The sequence below is a fragment of the Rhinoraja longicauda genome, chromosome 32, assembly GCF_053455715.1.
Source record: "Rhinoraja longicauda isolate Sanriku21f chromosome 32, sRhiLon1.1, whole genome shotgun sequence".
Lineage (NCBI taxonomy): Eukaryota > Metazoa > Chordata > Chondrichthyes > Rajiformes > Arhynchobatidae > Rhinoraja > Rhinoraja longicauda.
Window position 1 is genome coordinate 12,607,327 of NC_135984.1, and position 20,184 is coordinate 12,627,510.

The 20,184-nt window shown below is 43.3% G+C and overlaps 1 protein-coding gene and 1 long non-coding RNA gene across 4 annotated transcripts in view; one reads left to right on the forward strand and one right to left on the reverse strand.

Annotated features, from left to right (window-relative positions):
- Positions 1–18,950, reverse strand: LOC144608780 (histone H4 transcription factor-like). Of its 3 annotated transcripts, none has more exons than XM_078426870.1 (11): positions 18,687–18,950; positions 16,800–17,058; positions 14,651–14,829; positions 12,090–12,316; positions 11,243–11,354; positions 9,572–9,724; positions 8,953–9,030; positions 6,598–6,718; positions 3,511–3,649; positions 1,944–2,068; positions 2–1,609 (listed from the first exon to the last, which is right to left on the reverse strand). In XM_078426870.1, exons 2-11 carry the CDS (start codon positions 16,817–16,819, stop codon positions 1,081–1,083), a joined length of 1,683 nt encoding a protein of 560 aa, XP_078282996.1. In that variant the 5' UTR covers positions 16,820–17,058; positions 18,687–18,950; the 3' UTR covers positions 2–1,080. The 3 variants fall into 3 exon arrangements, with proteins under 3 accessions (XP_078282999.1, XP_078282996.1, XP_078282998.1); XM_078426872.1 differs by having other exon boundaries at positions 18,673–18,950; XM_078426873.1 differs by lacking the exons at positions 16,800–17,058; positions 18,687–18,950 and having other exon boundaries at positions 1–1,609; positions 14,646–14,768.
- LOC144608782 (uncharacterized) overlaps positions 18,692–20,184 on the forward strand; it is an 11,917-nt gene continuing 10,424 nt past the window's right edge. The window contains exon 1 of the long non-coding RNA XR_013549235.1: positions 18,692–19,074. This is a non-coding gene — a long non-coding RNA (uncharacterized LOC144608782). The remainder of the gene's footprint in view (positions 19,075–20,184) is intronic.

A 20,184-nucleotide genomic window follows, 5' to 3' on the forward strand; every position in this document is an offset into this window, starting at 1 on the left:
GGTGAAAGACTAGATCACAATGCTCATCCAAGATCAGCCTGTGAGATGCATCATGCTCACAGCTGAAGGCAAACAGCAAAAATCTGGAAAGAAGAAAATTGTAAAATATGCACTGTTATACAGCAAGAGAGGGAGAAAGTAAACAGGGCCAACGTGCTGATATCTTAAATTTGGTGTATTTTAAAGTTTTCTTCCGTGGATTTGATCCCTTTTGTTCTTGGGTGGTTGCAGTACAAAGTAAAGAGACATTTAAACTTAAAAACGATAGGTTGCAGAACTGCAATCAAAAACAATAATCTATCACCAGCGGGTTACTATACATAGGCAATGGGTTCAGAGAGATTTGAACAGGCCCATAACAAGAAGAACAGGTATGTGGGGAAGAGGAGGAAAAAAATCAGGGAATTAAAGGTGGGGGTGATGAAGGAGGGCACCAAAAATATTAGCAGTACAATACTGCCACTTTTGTACAACCTTTCTGGTCCTTATTGTTCTGACTGCGAAGCAGTAACAAGGCTGAGTAAATGGAACCGACTTGAGAGGCCAGTGGCCAAATGAATCCATTTTGAAACCCATATGCTGCTGTTTCTTTGTGTAAAACAGTAAAGGGCACAGAGGCAAGGACGGGGACATTTCCCAGAAGAATCTCTACACCTGGGAGAACGATGAGTCGTTTTAGAACCGTCTGCAACTAAGGAATTGCAGGGCCAAAGTAAAAAGTGCATTTTACAAAAATCAATTAACACCATTAGACTTTTACACAACAAAAATCATATTGCTGATTAAAACTATTTGTTGTATTGACACCGTACATCAGTCAAAATCTATTTTGAATAGAGTTCTTTGATCTAATGATTGTAGCATAATTGAGAGCAGGGACTGTATTGCTCCTGGCAATGTGAGAGATGCAACATAATGAGGGGTTACAGTAAAAATAAACACGCCTATAAATATAGCCAATATCGGCAAACCAATCAACATTGCATCACATAGGTTGTGACTCAAAATTAAAGCGTATATATACAGAACAAATCAAGACAAAACATCAATCACACCAGCAATGAATTTGGTTAATTAGTACTAGCCAATTATTTCAATGCCCAATTCTTCCGCAGTCTGTTCTATGTTGTCAGTGGAGGTTCCTTCAGTCTCCATGTTAGTGTCCTCACTGACTGGGCCTGTGCTCCCTGTGTTATGTGGTGCATTGGTCAGAACGTAGTAAACGGTCTCATTTTCCCCATGTTCGTTAGTCCGATTGACCACCCGGATGATGGGGCTTTTACTGGAGTCACAGGAGCCCAGCGGCGATTGCCGGAGATGCTCCAGGTCAGCACCATCACTGTAACTGCAGCGCTCCCGACATTCATCCGTACAACAGCTCACAGAGTCAGCGCTCTGCTTTTCTACCCCCTGGTCCTCGCTGTTTGATTCTTCCACTGGCTCCAGTATAATCCCTCGTAGGTTAGCTTCGGACAAGACCAAACTCTCCGATATGCTGTCTAAGCGTCCATCCTGCTTCTCCCGGTCTTTCATTAGCTGTTCAGTCAGTTCAACACTCTCATAACGTACTAACTGCAGTCGCATGTAGCCATCTTCATGCTCTTTGTATCTAAGATTAAAAGCAACACCTGCATAGTTAAATAATTGTAACTGAACAATGATTTGATTAGGTATTGATATCTAAAACAGGGTTACTTATTAATACTAAATTAAAACAGTCGAATATTCTTCAACATTATTCTAGAGACTCTTTAATCACAACTGATGTTAAGACCATGCCATGCAGTGTTGAAAAAAATATGAGACATAGGTAAATGTTGCCATAAGCCAGCCCTTGTTTAACCAAAACACAAATGCATGAGCAACACAGCATCAGGGGAGGGAATGAATATGGATATGTTATGAAATAAAGGTTGGGAGACTAAAATGATGGGTTAGCATACCTGAAACGGGGATGACCTGAAGGCCACTTAAACTGGTGTTTCTTCCTGAGGTGCACGGTCAGATTGTTACCTCTGGTGAAACATTTGTCACACACATGACATTTGTATCTGGGTTCCAAATCCCCCTGAGAAGATGAGAGTAACACATAGGTCATAACATTGGTTATCAAGCTGGACGACAACCAGTCACAGTGACCTCAAAGACAGAGAGTACTTACACAAAGCAAACGCTTGTAATACTGAGAACAAATGAATGCTTTTCAGCTCTATTTAAAAGATTTATGGATTACACGTGCTCCAGACACTCTTGAAATTGGCTTTTAGAACAAAACCAAGAATGATTGAAATGGTTCATTTAAATTGTAGGTTAAATTGAAGAATCAATATTAATGACCTAGCAGTTAAAAAAATTAAGCATGTGGGCAAACTGCTGTCATGAAAATACCCTAATCAGCTCAAGCTCGGATTGACGTTTAAGAGCTAATTGCTCACTTGCTCTTTCTGTGGTGCATAGCGTTGGAAAGTAGAGGCATGAAGAGGAACCTCATGAATTTTGTTCTTGCAAATATCAAGACAAAATATCCGACACAGCCCACGAAGAAGCGTGCCATCAAGAAATTAAATCACAGAATGTAATGGTCTTTTAACACCAATCTAGGCATTGGGTTTCAGATTTACGATAGCTGTTGTAATAGTGTCAGCATTGAACAATTATGAAGGCTCCAAAATTACCACAGGAGGTGTAAAATAATTCAAATGGACCAATACCTTCCAGATCAAAAAAGGCAAAGGTTCTTTGCCCCAGAACAAAGACAAGGGAGTGGTTTAATACAGTACCCATTGAAACTTGAGGAAGCGTTTGAGAGATTGGAGGGGCGGCACACTGGCACAGTGGTAGTTGCTGCCTTGCAGCGCCAAAAACCCGGGTTGGATCCAGGCTGTCTGCACGGAGTTTGTATGTTCTCCCTGTGACCTGCTTGGGTTTTCTCCGGGAGCTCGTGTTTCCTCCCACACTCCAAAGACATGCAGATTTGTAGGCGAAATGGCTTGGTAAAATTGTAAATTGTCCCGTGTGTGTGTGTAGGATAGTGCTAGTGTATGGGATGATCGCTGGTCGGCGTGGACTCAGTGTGCCGAAGGGTCCGTTTCCACGCTGTATCGCTAGACTAAACCAGAGGCTCCATTTTGTAAGACCGGAACCAAGAGTCATAAAATAAGGTTGTCACATCAATTCAATCATGAATTCAGGAAAAAAATCTCTACCTAGGCAATGGTTTCAATGTACTGTTCAATTCCATGGGGATTAGTTGAGGTGAAGAAACATTCCAGGTGAAGTTATAGACAGGCAGAAAGGAATGGTAGTGTACTTGGAAGGGGCTGGATTGGAAAGGGTAGAGGCAGCCCAACAGGAGGCCATATAGATTAACAGAGATGTTGGGCTGAAGGACCCATTGCCATTGGTAAAAGAAAAAGAACAAGGTCACCCCCTTCCAGATGGGATACATTGTCCATTTTCCTGCAGGTAGACTGACAACACAGAAATGCGGCCTTCTGCTCCACTACTTACCTCATGTACCTTCCTGTAGTGGGACTTGATAGAATATTGGGATCGTGCACTGAACGTACAACCCGCAAACTCACACCGATAGGTCGGGTCTTCACTGTGGGTGTCCAAATGTCTTCTTAGATCAACCAAGTTCTTGCAACTGGGAGAAAACAAGTTACAGTGATCCGTCTGAAGAAGGGTCTCGACCCGAAACATCACCCAATCCTTCTCTTCAGAGATGCTGCCTGCCCCGCTGAGTTACTCCAGCATTTTGTGCCAATCTTCGATTTAAACCAGCATCTGCAGTTCTTTCCTACATACTTACAGCGATCATCTCCATTTTCCAACAATTCCCAATGATATTTGAAACCTACTGCACCAGCAGGACAGATTGCCATTTGCCTTCAGCATATATATATTTTTTAATATGGAAATTTAAAAAAGATTGTGTCAAATGCAGTTATAATGACAGCAACACGTTTGAACAAATGACAATTTAGGGTTTCTTCAGTTAATTGAGAGAAAGATACACTTTATTCCATTTCAAAGGCGAAAGATTAAAATGGAGAATAGGAAGGAAAGCCCCTTAATTCAAGAGGTCAACAGAATGTGATGGAGTGCTGGGACTAATTTATAGATCGCTGAACAGCAGGAAAGAAACGAAAGGTTACATCTGTAGATGGAACAGAATTGTGCATTGTTGCAATTAAGAGAATTATTCAAAACTGGATCATTGGGAGAAAAGGAGATAAACTGGGAAAGCAGTAATGGTTTCTAGAAAACAGAAAATGGTGGAAACGTACAAAGAATCTGAGAAAAGAGAAACAGAGTTAACAATTTAGGTCAAGGCCTTCATCAGAATTGGAAAGTCACTTTGAAGTTGTGAAGAAGTTGCTTTATTCATTCCTCCCCCACCTTATTTGCAGTTTAAAATTAAATCACTTCCTCCCTTTCCCAGCTCTAATCAAGAGTCTATGAACTGAAACAGTAATGCTGTTTCGCTTTCCACAGTAGCTGACTGACCTATTGTTTCCAGCATTTTGTTTTTATTTTAGATTTCCAACATCTGCAGATTTCTGAGTATCAATCAATATTATACAACCTTGTTCGACGTGACAAATGGAGATATTCGGGACCTTAAGGCGGGGGATACATTTGTTTTATTTAGACATGACAAGGTCAAGGTAAGTGGAGGAAATGATTAGCATCTGAGTGATCTAAAAGATAGAATTAAATTGAAGCTAGTAGAATAACTAAACCTTCAGTAAACATTAAAAGACAGGCAAAATAAGCATGTAAATGTATATGGTGAAATTAAAATGACAAAAAGAAAGCTACAGAGGCCATTGACAAAAGCATCCATAGGACAACAGTAAAAAGACTGAAAAAATGATCAAAAATAAATATTACCAAAAAGGAGATAAAGATAATAAATGAAGAGACGGAGACAGTCAAAATACTGCCTTAATTTTGAGGTAATGGAAATTGTGACTGCAGAATAAACAGACTGCAGAAGGTCCGACAGACCATCTTAAGAATAGATAATAGACAATAGGTGCAGGAGGAGGCCATTCGGCCCTTCGAGCCAGCACCCCCCATTCAATGTAATCATGGCTGATCATTCTCAATCAGTACCCCGTTCCTGCCTTCTCCCCATACCCCCTGACTCCGCTATCCTTAAGAGGTTCTATCTAGCTCTCTCTTGAGTGCATTCAGAGAATTGTCCTCCAATGCCTTCTGAGGCAGAGAATTCCACAGATTCACAACTCTCTGACTGAAAAAGTTTTTCCTCATCTCTGTCCTAAATGGTCTACCCCTTATTCTTAAACTGTGGCCCCTTGTTCTGGACTCCTCCAACATTGGGAACATGTTTCCTGCCTCTAACGTGTCCAACCCCTTAATAATCTTATACGTTTCGATAAGATCTCCTCTCATCCTTCTAAATTCCAGTGTATACAAGCCTAGTCGCTCCAGTCTTTCAACAAAAGCAATTGTTCATCCAAAAGTCCCAAAGGAAGCTCCGGAACAAAGAGGCAATAATGTTCTAAACATTCTGAAAACAAGATATGTGCCAAAGCTGGATAAATGTGGGATATCTTTTCAGAAAAGGAAATTATAGAAAATTTACACGTGTCAAAATTGGCAACCAACCAGAAGACCCAAGGGACGAAACTACTTGCCAAATATTTATTCCTCACGGATTTCTATAAAGGTATGACTTGAGCTCAATCAAGATAGACCTCTGAAATAAAACAGGATTCCAAGAAAAAAGTTAATGCATTGTATTTGGAATTTTTTACATTTGATAATAATCCAAATAGCAAATTTAATGGAATATATGGGGCCTTGCGAACAAAGAACAATGGGCTGTTGTAAAACTTCTCACAACTGGAAAAGTTCACTTTGCATCATTCTGCGATAGCATTGCTTATTTTATACCTTCCATACGATTTGGATTTAGGAATTAAGGAAATAGTTTAAGTTTGTTGATAATTTCAAATTAGAAAATGTGGCAAACTGTGAATGACTTAATGTATGTGTAAAAGTCTGATAGGCTGGACAAACAGATGGCCATTTGCAGTGCAATGTGGGAAAATGTTAAGTATAATGAAGCAGAAACAAGAATGGGCAACAGAATTTCAAGCAGTGATACTATTTGAAATGGAGTAACGAAAAACACAACGACGTTCATTTTGCAAACAGAATGCAAAATTCTCAAACTTGTTGACAGAGTTCCACTGATTTCTTAACAGTTCTCTGCCCCTGGACATCAGGTGAAATCCCACACCACTGACATGGTGGGGGGGGGGGGGAAATAAACTGCTTTTGGATCTTGCTTGCACCAGATCAGATCCTTTTGGAACAAAATTAGAAAGTGTGAGAGTCCAAAGCTTGTTAAGGATTACGATGAGACAAAATCGTGATAGGTTGTTTCCACTGATTGGAACAGAGATGGCAACAGAGGATGTATCGCATGAAGTAACGAGTATTAATATTTTCACAAAACGGGAAAATTGAGGCGAAATTATTTCCCAGGGCAAGGCAGAAAATCTTTTGAGAATCAGGAGTAAATGGATAAGATACCCAACATTATAACACTAGACAAACCTGTATTCACAGTATTCACATCTGAATGGTTTCTCGTCACTATGGCGGAACTTGATGTGGTTCCGCAAGGCAGATGGTGCTGGGCAGGTCATATCGCAAAATGGGCACTTGTAATAATTCACTAGAAAACAAAAGCATTCATTCAAACCCAAATCTGAAGGACATACCACTGTTCGGTAATAACTCAGGGGGCATGGCCAGTGACTAAAGTAAGATTCATCTAAACCAAAAACGTCATTCTAATGACTCTTAGACTTGTGACCCATTTTAGAACAAAAGTTAACACTCTTAACTAGTGGAGGCATGTCAAGGAAGAAAATGCCTTAGAATGTTTAAACCTGTAATGAAATCGGTTCCGGCGTGTAGGGACTGTTGAAGAGTTTGGTTATCAATACCTACAATTCACCCTTATTAATTTCAGCAACTAACCATCTTCCTCTTATTGGTGGGAAACCTAAAGAGTATATCCATGGAGAATGCAGTGGTCTGGCCTGGAATTTGCAGCTATAATAATGGCAAAACAGCAGCTTCACAATTTTGGAGCATGTGGAATACTATGTGAAGACCCTGAAGTTGCTGTCAGTGTTTCAAAACTCTTTTCGAACTTGCATTGTTCTGGAGCATTCCCATCGTGGGGAAATTTTAAAGTTATTCACAAACTAATCTTGCATTAAAATATCCTGAAAGTTATTTTTTGTTGTTTGCTGGTGCATCCAATTCAATGCTATAATAAGCCACCTTGACACCAAAAGAAAAGAAAATCACAGATTGCAGTCACAAAGTTTCCAAAAGACATGTTAGAAAATGTGATATTTTAAGGTGTATATTTTTTTTTTTATAAATATTTTTATTAAGCATAAGTACATATTAATAAATTATTATATCTTATACATTTCTATACTTTTTTTTTTTTTCAGAGAGGAAAAGATAGAGAAAAATAAAATAAAAATAAGAAGTCCAAATTGGAGAAATGAATGGAGTATTAAAAAAGTTATCCATCATTGGAGATATATCGATGATTTACTATTCATAATTCTTCCTCCATTCCATTATTCAGGCCGCAGTCAGGTCCTCGCACCAAGCCATTTTGACCCTTTAAATATACAATAAATGGAGACCATATTCCTCTGAAAAGAATCAACCTGTCCATGAGTACAAGTCTCAATCTTTCCAGATGAAGTGTCTCCGACATTCCTGTAATCCACATTTTAATTGTGGGGGATGTAGGACCTTTCCAAAATTTCAGTATTAATTTTTTCCCAATTATTAAGCTATAATCAATAAAAATTCTTTGATTCGTTGTTGTTAATTGATCTGTTTCTAATATTCCCAGTATTATTAAATTTGAGTCAGGGGTCAGCTTCATATTAATCACATTCGAAATTATTTTAAATATTTCTGTCCAGAATTTAGTGATTTTTTCACAGTTTGTGAATATATGCGTTAAATTAGCTTCCAATTGCTGACATTTATCACAAATGGCAGATATATTTGGAAAAATACTATGTAATTTAGCTTTTGAATAATAAGGTGTATATTTTAACCTTGTTTCAGCATTGCATAATGTTTAGAGCATTAGCAAAAATATGCCTTTTCTTTCCCATTTTAATTAACTGATGACGGGCAAAGTTAAAACGAGTTGGGCAGGGCAAGTTTTTAAAATAAAAAGCAGAGGGCGTTGGATGCCTGGAATGTGCTGCCAAGGGTGGTGGTAGTTACGATACTGGCGTTTAAGAGGCTTTTGGATAGGCAAACGGACATGCGGAGAATGGAGGAATATGGATCATGTGTCGGCAGATGAGATTAGTTTATCTTGGCATTATGTTCAGGAAAGACATTGTGGGATGAAGGGCTTGTTCTTGTGCTGTACTCTCGATGTTCTGAGATGTCACGATTGCTGGCATCTGTCCTGATGGATGACAAAAACTACCACAGAGATCGGTAGCACTGTGTGGACAACTTTTTTTGGGAAAAAAAAGTGTACTCTGTTGATCATAAAATCTAGATTGAGTATTAGGAATTTCCAAATAGTCACAGAATCAGAGTCATACAGCACAGAAACAGGCCCTTCTGCCCATGCTGACCAAGGTGTGCCATCTACACTAGTCCCACCTGCCCACCATATCCCTCTAAACCTTTCCTATCCCTGTATCTGTCCAAATGTCCTTTAAATGTTATAATTTCTGCCTCAACTACCCCCTCTCCAAATGGGAGATGATTACCTGGACAAACCCAAATGACATTGGTGCACGTAGGAACACCATTCGGTTAAAATAATATTAACAAAAAGTGGCAAATATTCATACAACAGGATGCCAATTGATAAGGTGAAATACACCCTGGAACTTGACTTGCCATGGTGCCGCATGTGATCCCTGAGTAGCCTTTCAGTGGCGAATCTCTTCGAGCAGTGGGAGCACTGAAAGCGTTGATCTAGTGAGACAAAGTAAAACTCATCACAAGCAGTTCTTATAGCAATAGGTTCAGTATGGTGTAAAAATAGACAATCACATGCTGCCTTTGTGTATTCGTATCTAGGTCAATGACTTCAAATGACATGTGTAATCACAACCCACTTTGAAGTATCTGGCTTTGTATCAAAGTCACACAGTAAATAACTTCTGCAGGATACTGCCACAAAGGACGACAGTGGTGGAGGACAACACAACTACGCTGAGCCAGGCCGACCCAACAACACAGCCAGGACAACGGGCCTTCATGGTCGGGTCAAGAACCTTGCACTTACAAACTGGGAGATGAAAATTGTGCCAAACTGGCGACTCCGCATACTGTCAGTGTACTACAGTTATACAGTAATATTGTATCTGAGATGTTTATCTAAGATGTATTTAAGCGCTGATGTATCGTGATACCTGTACTGAACTGCATGCAAAAATGAATTTCACGGTACCTCCGCACATATGACATATAAAGTACCATTGATCATCGAACAATCCAAGGTCATTTTACTTACATTCCGTGGCCGTCTGCCTGCGGATGTGATCAAAGAATTTGGTGTTGCTGGCAAACATCCCTCCACAAGTCGGGCATGCCACCACTTTCTCCTGAGTGTGACTACGCAAATGCTCTCGTAACTTAAACTTTACTTTGAATGTTGCCTCACAGTCTAAAGGAAAACAATGGGTAATAAATATCCAAACATATAACTGTAATGACAAGGTGTGCAGAGTAAATAAATAGTGAACGATTTCAGTTAAGTTTAGAGAAAACAGGCCCATCGGCCCACCGAGTCCATGTCGACCAGCGATCCCTGTGCACTAGCATTATCCGAGGGACATTTTACAATTCTTACTGAAGCCAATTACCCTTCAAACCTGTACACCGTTGGAAGGTGGAAGCTCCTGGAGAAAAACCACACAGTCACAGGGAGAATGTACAAACTCCGTACAAACAGTACTCGTAGTCGGGATCAAACCTGGGTCTCTGGAGCTGTAAGGCAGCAACTCTACCGCTGTGCCACCCTTCTTTTTGTTTAGAGAACCAGTTACACATATGTATTCAGATCCCAGTCTTTCCTTTCAATTACTTTGAGATCCCGAGATTCTATCTAGCCAAAATATATTTATCTGTATTGTTTAATGTCATTCTCCTTACTTTTCGTCAGTTAACATGGAAACATACCATTGTCCCCCACAGCCACAGCTCACATTGAGTTCCCATTATATAATTATCAATGTGTAGAATTATATGAAACCTTTGCAAAGTGGAAAACCCTATAGCTTATTCTCCCTTTCCTGATTACTTAGTCCTCAACTTCAGCTATAAATATTACTTTAAGAGTCTTCTCTTCAAAAGACCTCAAAGCCAAATTGAACCACAACAGTACATTTACTCCATATTAAAAAGGAGGACATTTTCTAACTACCAATGTTATATACACCGATCAGCCAAAACATTACGACCTGATGAGCCAAAACATTATGACCACCTGCCTAATATGCTGTTGGTCTTCAGTGTGCAGCCCCATACACAGCAGAGTGCGATGCACTGTGTATTGTGACACATTCCTCCCATGACCACCATTAAAACTTTCTGTGACTTGTGCTACAGCAGCCCTTCTGTCGGTTTGGACCAGACGGAATAGCCTTCGTTGCCCTCAAGCATCGATGAGCCTTGGGACAAACCCTCTCGTCGGTTTGTGGTTTGTCTCTCCTCGGACTACTGTCGGTAGGTACTCACCACTGCTGACCGGGAGCATCCAACAAGCCTTGCCGTTTTAGAGATGCTCTGACCCAGTCGTCTGGCCATAACAATTTGGCCCTTGTCAAAGTCGCTCAGGTCTTTACTCCTGCCATTTCTCCTGCATCAAACACATCAACTTCAAGAATTGACAGTTCACTTGCTGCCAAATATATCCCACCCCTTGACAGGTGCCACTTTAACAAGATAATCAATGTTATTCACTTCGCCTGTCAGTGGTCATAATGTTTTGGCTGATCGGTGTTCAAAGGTAAGCATCCAAAAGGAAAAGCAACCATTACGGTGCTCAAGATCAACTGTCCTAACACAACGAGCTTGCTGGGAATTCATAAATCTCAACTCATAGGACAGCTCGGTTTGCCCTGCAAATTATAGTGTGTGAAGTAAGAACCTGACAACCAATCTAGCTCCAGGTAGGGCTCACCTTTCCAACAGCAGGGAATTATAATATTAGTGTCTGTGGTTGCATCACGATCTGAACACATTCCATGCATGTCCACGTGCCTGTAGAACCATTCCGGATTCTCAAAAGTGCTCTAAAAAAGAAAACAGCGCATCAACAAATGGGAAAGCAAAACGATAAGTGATAAACTGTTAAACATAACATGCAGCCTGTACAGATATAGGCATGCAGAGGTGCCAAGGGAAATCACACACAGACACAAAATGAGTCTGTACGTGCAGCAAAGGAGGCAACCATTTAATGCACTGATCGTATTTGGGAAGTGGCATTTCGCTCCTTCATCCAATATCATTGTCTGAATAGGACTATATTGTTGTGGTCACCGCAGATTAATATAATAAAGCTCAACGCAATGTTTTCAATAGTATGCTCAGACAGCACAGCGGTACAGCTGGTAGAGTTGCTGCCTCATAGCGTCAGGGATCCCTGACCTCCAGTGTTGTCTATATGGAGTTTGCATGTCCTCCATGTGAGCACATGAGTTGCCTCCAAAGAGATGCAGGTCAGCAAGTTCATTGGCGGCTGTAAATTGCTCCTGGTGTGTAGATGCGGGATAGAATCTCGGCAGAATTGATGGGAAACATGGAACTGCAGTTACTGGTTTACAAAGGACACAAAGTGAGTAACTCAGCAGATAGGTCTTGGTCAATAATAAAATGGGATTAGTATAAACGGGTGGTCGATGGTCGGTGTGGATTTGGTAGGCAAAGGGCCTATTTCCATGCTGAAGGTTTCAATGATTCTACAATCCGAAGGGTAGAGTTAGAATGAACAAGAAACAAACTGCCAAGACAATTGAGCAACTCACGTCACAGTGCCCCCAGAGGCAAATAAAACTCTCCGGGATTTCTGGAATGATATTACGGCTCTGCCGATCCAATAAACAATGTTCGAGTTCAGTCTGAGCCTGGAGGGTCTGCAGACCCCAGTATTTAAGCTTTGTGTGGTAGGCGTGAAAATATACATGTCGGATCACATCTGTTGAACTCTCCACCGAGTAGAACCCACAGTCGGCCCACAGGCACTGGTGCTCCTCTGAGAAATAAGAGAACAACCAAAGTGGGTCAATGAGGACGGTTAGTTATAGAACAGAAAATAAACCTGCAAGGGTAGAAATGATTAAAAATAGATAACGCTGGGAATTCTCAGCAAGTCAGGCAGCACCTGTGGAGAATCGCAGAATTAACACTTAAAAATGGTCACCTTTCAGGTTTCTAGTAATGAAAGTGTTGTGTACCCCTGTTCCTGCATTGTTTTATTTCCTCTTCCCCTGTCCTCACTTACCCCCTTCTGTTACATCTCGCAGACAGCTCAGCGGTGATTAACAAACCTCCACAACCTGCACTAAGCTGGCACCACCACAGGTTTCAGTCAGTCTATTGGTATATTGGCACACTATCACATACATTCACTTTGTCCTCTCCAATTCTTCAACTTCTTGCCACATAAAACATTTGGTCCAAAATGTCTCAGTTCTAATGAATCGTGATGGACACGTCACACGGCCTGTGTCTTGCAGCAATATGTGCAAGAGCAGCACGCAATTAATTTTCTAATTAAATTTCCCTTGTCTTCAAATCAGGGCCCTCGTGAGACTGCACCTGGAGTACTGTGTGCAGTTTTGGTCTCCAAATTTGAGGAAGGATATTCTTGCTATTGAGGGCGTGCAGCGTAGGTTTACTAGGTTAATTCCCGGAATGGCGGGACTGTCATATGTTGAAAAACTGGAGCGACTAGGCTTGTATACACTGGAATTTAGAAGGATGACAGGGGATCTTATCGAAACATATAAGATTATTAAGGGGTTGGACACGTTAGAGGCAGGAAACATGTTCCCAATGTTGGGGGAGTCCAGAACCAGGGGCCACAGTTTAAGAATAAGGGGTAGGCCATTTAGAACGGAGATGAGGAAAGACCTTTTCAGTCAGGAAGGCAGTGGAGGCCAATTCTCTGAATGCATTCAAGAGAGAGCTAGATAGAGCTCTTAAGGATAGCGGAGTCAGGGGGCATGGGGAGAAGGCAGGAACGGGGGGGGTACTGATTGAGAATGATCAGCCATGATCACATTGAATGGTGGTGCTGGCTTGAAGGGCCGAATGGCCTACTCCTGCACCTATTGTCTATTAATATAAGAGCTGCTAATTCTGACTAGTTAGTTGTGGTTGGTGTTAGCTGTAAACGGGGAAGTTGGTATGGAGACGATAACTCACTCTATTAGACAAAGGAGTGATAGCTGGGCTGGGATAGAGTTCTACAGCATGGGAACAGGCCCATCGGCCCAACTTGCACGTGCCCATCTGGATGCCACATCTACACTAGTCCCACTTGCCGCATTTGGCCCAAATCTCTCTAAACCCTTCCTATCCACGTACCTGTCCATGTGCCTTTCAAATGTTGTTATAATACCCTGCCTCAATGACCTATAGCATCTTGATCCATATACCCACCACCCTCTGTGAGAAAAAGATTTTCCCTCCGATCCTCATTTAATCTTTCCCCTCTCACTTTAAACGCACGCCCTCAGTTCTTGATTCCCCTAGACAGACAAAAAGCTGGAGTAACTCAGCGGGACATGCAGCATCTCTGGAGAGAAGGAACGGGTGACCTTTTGGGTCGAGACCCTTCTTCAGACTGGCTTGATTCCCCTATTTTGGGTGAAAGACTGCATTGACCCTATCTATTCCCCTCATGAGCTTATACAGCTCTTTAACATCACCCCTCATCCTCCTGCGGTCCAAGGAATAAAGTCCTAGCCTGCTCAACCTCTCCCTATAGCTCAGGCCCACAAGTTCCTGCAACATCCTTGGAAATCTTCTCTGCAATCTATCTCCAAAGATGATGCCTAATTTGCTATGTAATAAAAATCAGAAGATAGAGTATTTATTTTTTGTTCAAAAAACAAATGGTTCTCTTATTTTACATTCCATTTGCAGAATCAAAATTTCAAACTGAGCAATACACTTGCAAAAATCTGGGCTTGCTCCTAAAAACAAAGGTTAAAAGATTAAATTAGTATCACAGGGTATACATGAATTCTTTTCAAGTCTATCAGAATGCAGTAGAAATCTTGAAGACTGCTAATCATTCCTGCCACACAACCAGAAAGTGTTGGAGTGACTCAGTGGGCCAGGCAGCATCTCTGGAGAAAAAGGATAGGTGACGTTTTGGGCTGGGACACTTCTTCAGAAAAATGGGTAACTAAACGGCCCATTCAGTTCTATCGGCGAGAGTTATACAAATCCAGGCATCACTACCATTGGCTATCATTAAACGATGCAATTTCTGGTGAATATTTTCTAAATTCTGTTTTATTTCTCTTCCGCTCATAGGTCGCTACCACCAGCTCAGTATTTGTGTTGCTCACCCCACCTTGTGGTTCATCACTCTCGTCTCCGGGGGTTTGCTCCTTTAAATGCTCCTTCAAATGGCCCGCAATGTGATTGCTGAAATCTTCCATTCCGGACGCAGTAAATCCACACGACCCCCATTCGCACAAGAGCACCAGAGAATCATACTTCATATTCTTTCCAGCTGCCATTATGTCACACCTAGTTAAATAAGAATACAATTTCTGTTCATAGTTTTCAGAATACTTCACATGTGCTGCTGACACATGGTAAATTCACATTTAGTGCATTAACTAATCAAATGTTTAATTATTGGTTCATGGTCACTGGACAATTCAAAGACACTTTTATTGTCATAATTCACAATTTCAAACTGCATCCGCTGCTCCAGATGTCAACTTATTTACATCGGCGAAACCAAATGCAGGCTCAGCGATCGCTTCGCTCAACACCTGCGCTCGGTCCGCATTAACCAATCTGATCTCCCGGTGGCTGAGCACTTCAACTCCCCCTCCCATTCCCAGTCTGACCTTTCTGTCATGGGCCTCCTCCTGTGCCATAGTGAGGCCCACCGGAAATTGGAGGAAAAGCACCTCATATTTCGCCTGGGCAGCTTGCAGCCCAGTGGTATGAACACTGACTTCTCCAACTTTAGATAGTTCCTCTGTCCCTCTCTTCCCCTCCCCCTTCCCAGATCTCCCTCTATCTTCCTGTCTCCACCTATGTCCTTCCTTTGTCCCGCCCCCTGACATCAGTGTGAAGAAGGGTCTCGACCCGAAACGTAGCCCACTCTTTCTCTCCTGAGATGCTGCCTGACCTGCTGAGTTACTCCAGCATTTTGTGAATAAATATATTTGCAGAAATCTGGGTGTGCTCATGTAGACAGAGTTCCCTGTCCAAGCATTTACATTTTAATGCACAAAGATACATGAACAGACTTTGGAAGCTTTAAATGTTTTAACTGCCTTTCTGGGATTTAATATGTAAATAAAAATGTTGATGACTGCAGTTTGTAAAAACAAACTTTAAAAGGATGTTGGTGAGACGGCATTTAGAGTATTGTGTTCAGTTCTGGGCACCACATTATAGGAAAGATATTGTCAAGCTTGAAAAGGGGTCAGAGAAGATTTATGAAGATGTTGCCAGGACTAGAGGGCCTGAGCTATAGGGAGAGGTTGATTAGGCTGGGTCTCTATTCTTTGGAGTGCAGGAGGATGAGGGGTGATCTTAAAGAGGTGTGTAAAATCATGAGAGGAATAAATCGGGTAGATGCACAGAATCTCTTGCCCAGAGTAGTGGAATTGAGGACCAGAGGACGTACGTTCAAGGTGAAGGAGAAAAGATTTAATAGGAATCTTTTTCACACAGTGGTGGGTGGATGGAACAAGCTGCCAGAGGAGGTGGTTGAGGATGAGACTATCCCAATGTTTAAGAAACAGTTAGATAGGTACATGGAATGGACAAGTTTGGGGAAATGGACCAAACACAGGCAGGTGGGACCAGTGTAGCTGGGACATGTTGGCAAAAATGAGAAGGCAATACCAATGAATTTAAGATTATTTATTCCAAAGAATCAAGTCAATTGCTCACGTTTATCATAGTCTGGAATTTCTTTTCCAAATCTACATCTGCATTTCATTCTAGATATTCCTCTTGTGGCTATGGTGATCAGAGTCATACGGTCATGCAGCACGGGAACAGACTAACCCTAACAAACTAAGTCCAACTAACTCATGTTGTCCAAGGTGATAATCTATGTTAGTCCCATTTCCCCGTATTTGGCCCATATCCCTCTAAATGTTAAAGAGACCTTAAACACTAGAGAGGCTGCTTATGATCATGCAGAAATGAGGAACTGCAGATGCTGGCTTATATTTAAAATAAAAGACAAAGTGCTGGAGTAAGCATCTCTGGAGAACATGGAATAGGACCCTTCCTCAAAAATCCGAAGCATCACCCATCCACGCTTTCCAGAAATGCTGCCTGACCTGCCAAGTTATTCCAGCACAGTGTGTTTTTATCCATTCACCTGATGATTGCACAAGGTCTCAGTATTGCAAGCATTTTGATGTTAAATTGAATTGTCTGCATACCAGCTTTGTGATGTTGGTCACTCTGTTTAAGTAGCTTCTTTATTATGGAAAACTAGTTAAACTGTGAAAAATATTTACCCCGTCTTCCGTTTTGCCATTTTGTTCTGCTCAAATCACATCCTACATCCAGGCAAAGCTTTTCTCATTGATCGAGAGTTTGCATTTTCAGGCACGTTGATGCACAATATACCAGTGTGCATATTGCTACATTAACTTTGTCTTGGTTGCCCGTTACAATCCATGCAGAAGTCTCAGAAGTTGTTAATTTACTTCAAGTGATGATGTCGCACAGGGCTACCCAAGTTTCCGATGATAGATGTGGAGGTTAGAAAACTTCCTAAAAAAATTAGAAACATTAGAGTGGCATGTTTGGTTGAATACAGCGTGCACCATCATACCAATATTTGCTTGAGATTTGAACCCCCTTGTATGTTGAGCAACAGAGACTCACTTCATATTGTTATCACGAAAATTTAGAATTACATTCACTGAAATCGTTCAGGTTATTGCAGCCCCTGTAAACATTAAATGCAGATTTATTTCTGATAGTAGAGAAATCAAATCACTTCGCACAGCTTAGAGTTGCTCACTACCAAATTGAGGTTTACTGCAGGTTTCCAACATAGCCCCAACTAAAGCTTTTAACAACACTCTCCCTTCCCCACCAGACTCTCACCTCACCCTCTGTCTCCTTTCCTGTATCTCGCCTTCCTTCCTTCTATCCTCCTCTTCCTCTCTTCCCTCCCACCACTTCATCTCCTTACCCTCCCCCATTCCCACCCTCCACCTTACTCTCCTGAAACCCCCCCCCCCCATTCCCACCCTCCACCTTACTCTCCTGAAACCCCCCCCCCCATTCTTCCCCCTTTCACTCTCTCGCACCCTTTCCTATTCCCTCCCTCTCCCTTCTCAAATTCCCTTCCCGCTCTCCATCCCTCCCTCACCTGCCCTCTCCCACCTTCCCTCACTCCCACCCCCACCTTCCCTCACACCCTCCCACTCCCATCTTCCCTCTCTCCCACTCCCCCACCTTCCCTCTCTCCCACCTTCCCCCTCTCCCACCTTCCCCCTCTCCCCTCTCCCACCTTCCCTCTCTCCCACTCCCACCTTCCCTCTCTCCATCCCTCCCTCACCTTCCCTCTCTCCCACTCCCACCTTCCCTCTCTCCCACTCCCACCTTCCCTCTCTCCTACTCCCACCTTCCCCCTCTCCCACCTTCCCTCTCTCCCACCTTCCCCCTCTCTCCCATTCCCACCTTCCCTCTCTCCCACTCCCACCTTCCCTCTCTCCCACTCCCACCTTCCCTCACACCCTCCCACTTTCACTCGCTCCTACTCCCACCTTCCCCCTCTCTCCCCTACCTTCCCTCTTCCCTCCCCTCTCTCCCACCTTCCCTCCCTCTCTCCCACCTTCCCTCCCTCTCTCCCACCTTCCCTCCCTCTCTCCCATCTCCCACCTTCCCTCTCTCCCACCTCCCCCCTTCCCTCTCTCCCCTACCTTCCCCCTCTCTCCCACCTTCCCTCTCTCCCCTACCTTCCCCCTCTCTCCCACCTTCCCCCTCTCTCCCACCTTCCCTCTCTCCCACCTTCCCCCTCTCTCCCACCTTCCCTCTCTCCCACCTTCCCCCTCTCTCCCCCTACCTTCCCTCTTCCCTCCCCTCTCTCCCACCTTCCCCCTCTCTCCCACCTTCCCTCTCTCCCACCTCCCCTCTCTCCCCCACCTTCCCTCTCTCCCCCACCTTCCCTCTCTTCCCCACCTTTCCTCTCTCCCACCTCCCCTCTCCCCCACCATCCCTCTCTCCCACCTTCCCCCTCTCCCACCTCCCCCTCTCCCACCTCCCCTCTCTCCCACACCTCCCCTCTCCCCCACCTTCCCTCTCCCCCACCTTCCCTCTCCCCCACCATCCCTCTCTCCCCTACCTTTCCTACCTCCCCTCTCCTACCTTTCCTACCTCCCCTCTCCTACCTTCCTTCTCTTCATTCTCCACTCTGAGCCTGGAGTCGGCACCGGAAGTGCCCTGGCTGGCGGGCCACTTCCGGCGGGTGGACCTGTGGTGGTGGTGGTGGCGGCGGCGGCGGCGGGTCCGGGCTGAGGCCGGGCCGGTGGCTCAGTGAGGATCCCCCGTCACGCCCGCCCGCAGTCTCCCCGCCTCCGGAGCCTCGGCGCCGCCTGGGAACCGCCGGGCCGAAGCCGCCGCCGCCGCCGAGTGGTGCAACTGAACCAAGCTCCCCGCCAATTGGAGGTCGCGGCTGGGACAAAGCGTCCAATCAGCGGCTGTCCCGCGGGTTCGATCTCAATAGGGTCCGGGCGGAATCATCACACGCGAAGCTCTGAAGAAAGGTTCCGCCGCCGGGTAGGTGCAGCCCATTCAGCCCCGCAAATACATACCAGTCTTCATGTTCAACACCAGTTCGTCTTCATCGACCACAGCAGCATAACTTGTGCTTAAGTATTTCATATATATATAGCAGGAGTAGACAATTTAATCCTAAACAGACACAAAAATGTTGGAGTAACTCAGCGGGTCAGGCAGCATACCTGGGGAAATGGAACAGGTGATGTTTCGGGTCGAAACCCTTTTTCAGACTGAGACTCCTGTCCTGATCTGCCATTCATCAAGATCATAGTTGATCCTCTACATTAGCACATTTGTCCACACTACCGCATCATCCCTAAATCTGCAGAAATCATTTGATATATATTTTAAATTAACTTAATGACTTCACCTCCACAGCCCTCTGAGGTAGTTCCAAAGATTTCCCTTCAATATTAATAATTGGTAGGCCTTACCCAAAATGTCAACCATCCCTTTGCCCCCATAGATGCTGCACAATTGCTGAGTTCCTCCAGCAGGTTTTTTTGTTCTAGATCTCAGTATCTGCAGTCTCTTGCATCTCTCTTAAAAAATACCTTCCCAGTCCAAAATGGCCCACTCCTTATTATAAGTCTGCAACCCATGGTTCTAGATCCCTCAGCTGCGAGAAATATCTTCCCTGCATTCAGCCTGTCAACCCTGGTAGGATTTTTTTTCCGGTTTCAGTAAGAACTTATTCTTTTAAACTCTGGGGAATATAGGCCCACTTTTGCGTTGTACAACAAACCCTGAAACCAGCCTAGGGAATGGTCCATTGCCTCTTTACTGCTTTTGAAGATGTTCTCTCCAGTAATTTATGAAATTACTGGGGCTCTGGAGATGCCGGTGGTTTCACCAGCTCAGTGCAGATAGAAAAATTCTTCCCCATCACTCCAAACTCTCACCCACAGACGCAACCACTGCTGTCCATGTGCCATACTCAACAGAAGGGTCTCGATCCAAAACATCACCCATTCCTTCTCTCCAGAGATGCTGCCTGTCCCGCTGAGTTACTCCAGCCTTTTGAGTCTATCAATATCCATCTCGATAGGTTGATGTTGTCTCTGATCAATAACTTCTCGGAAGAATACCATCACTAATAATGAAAGT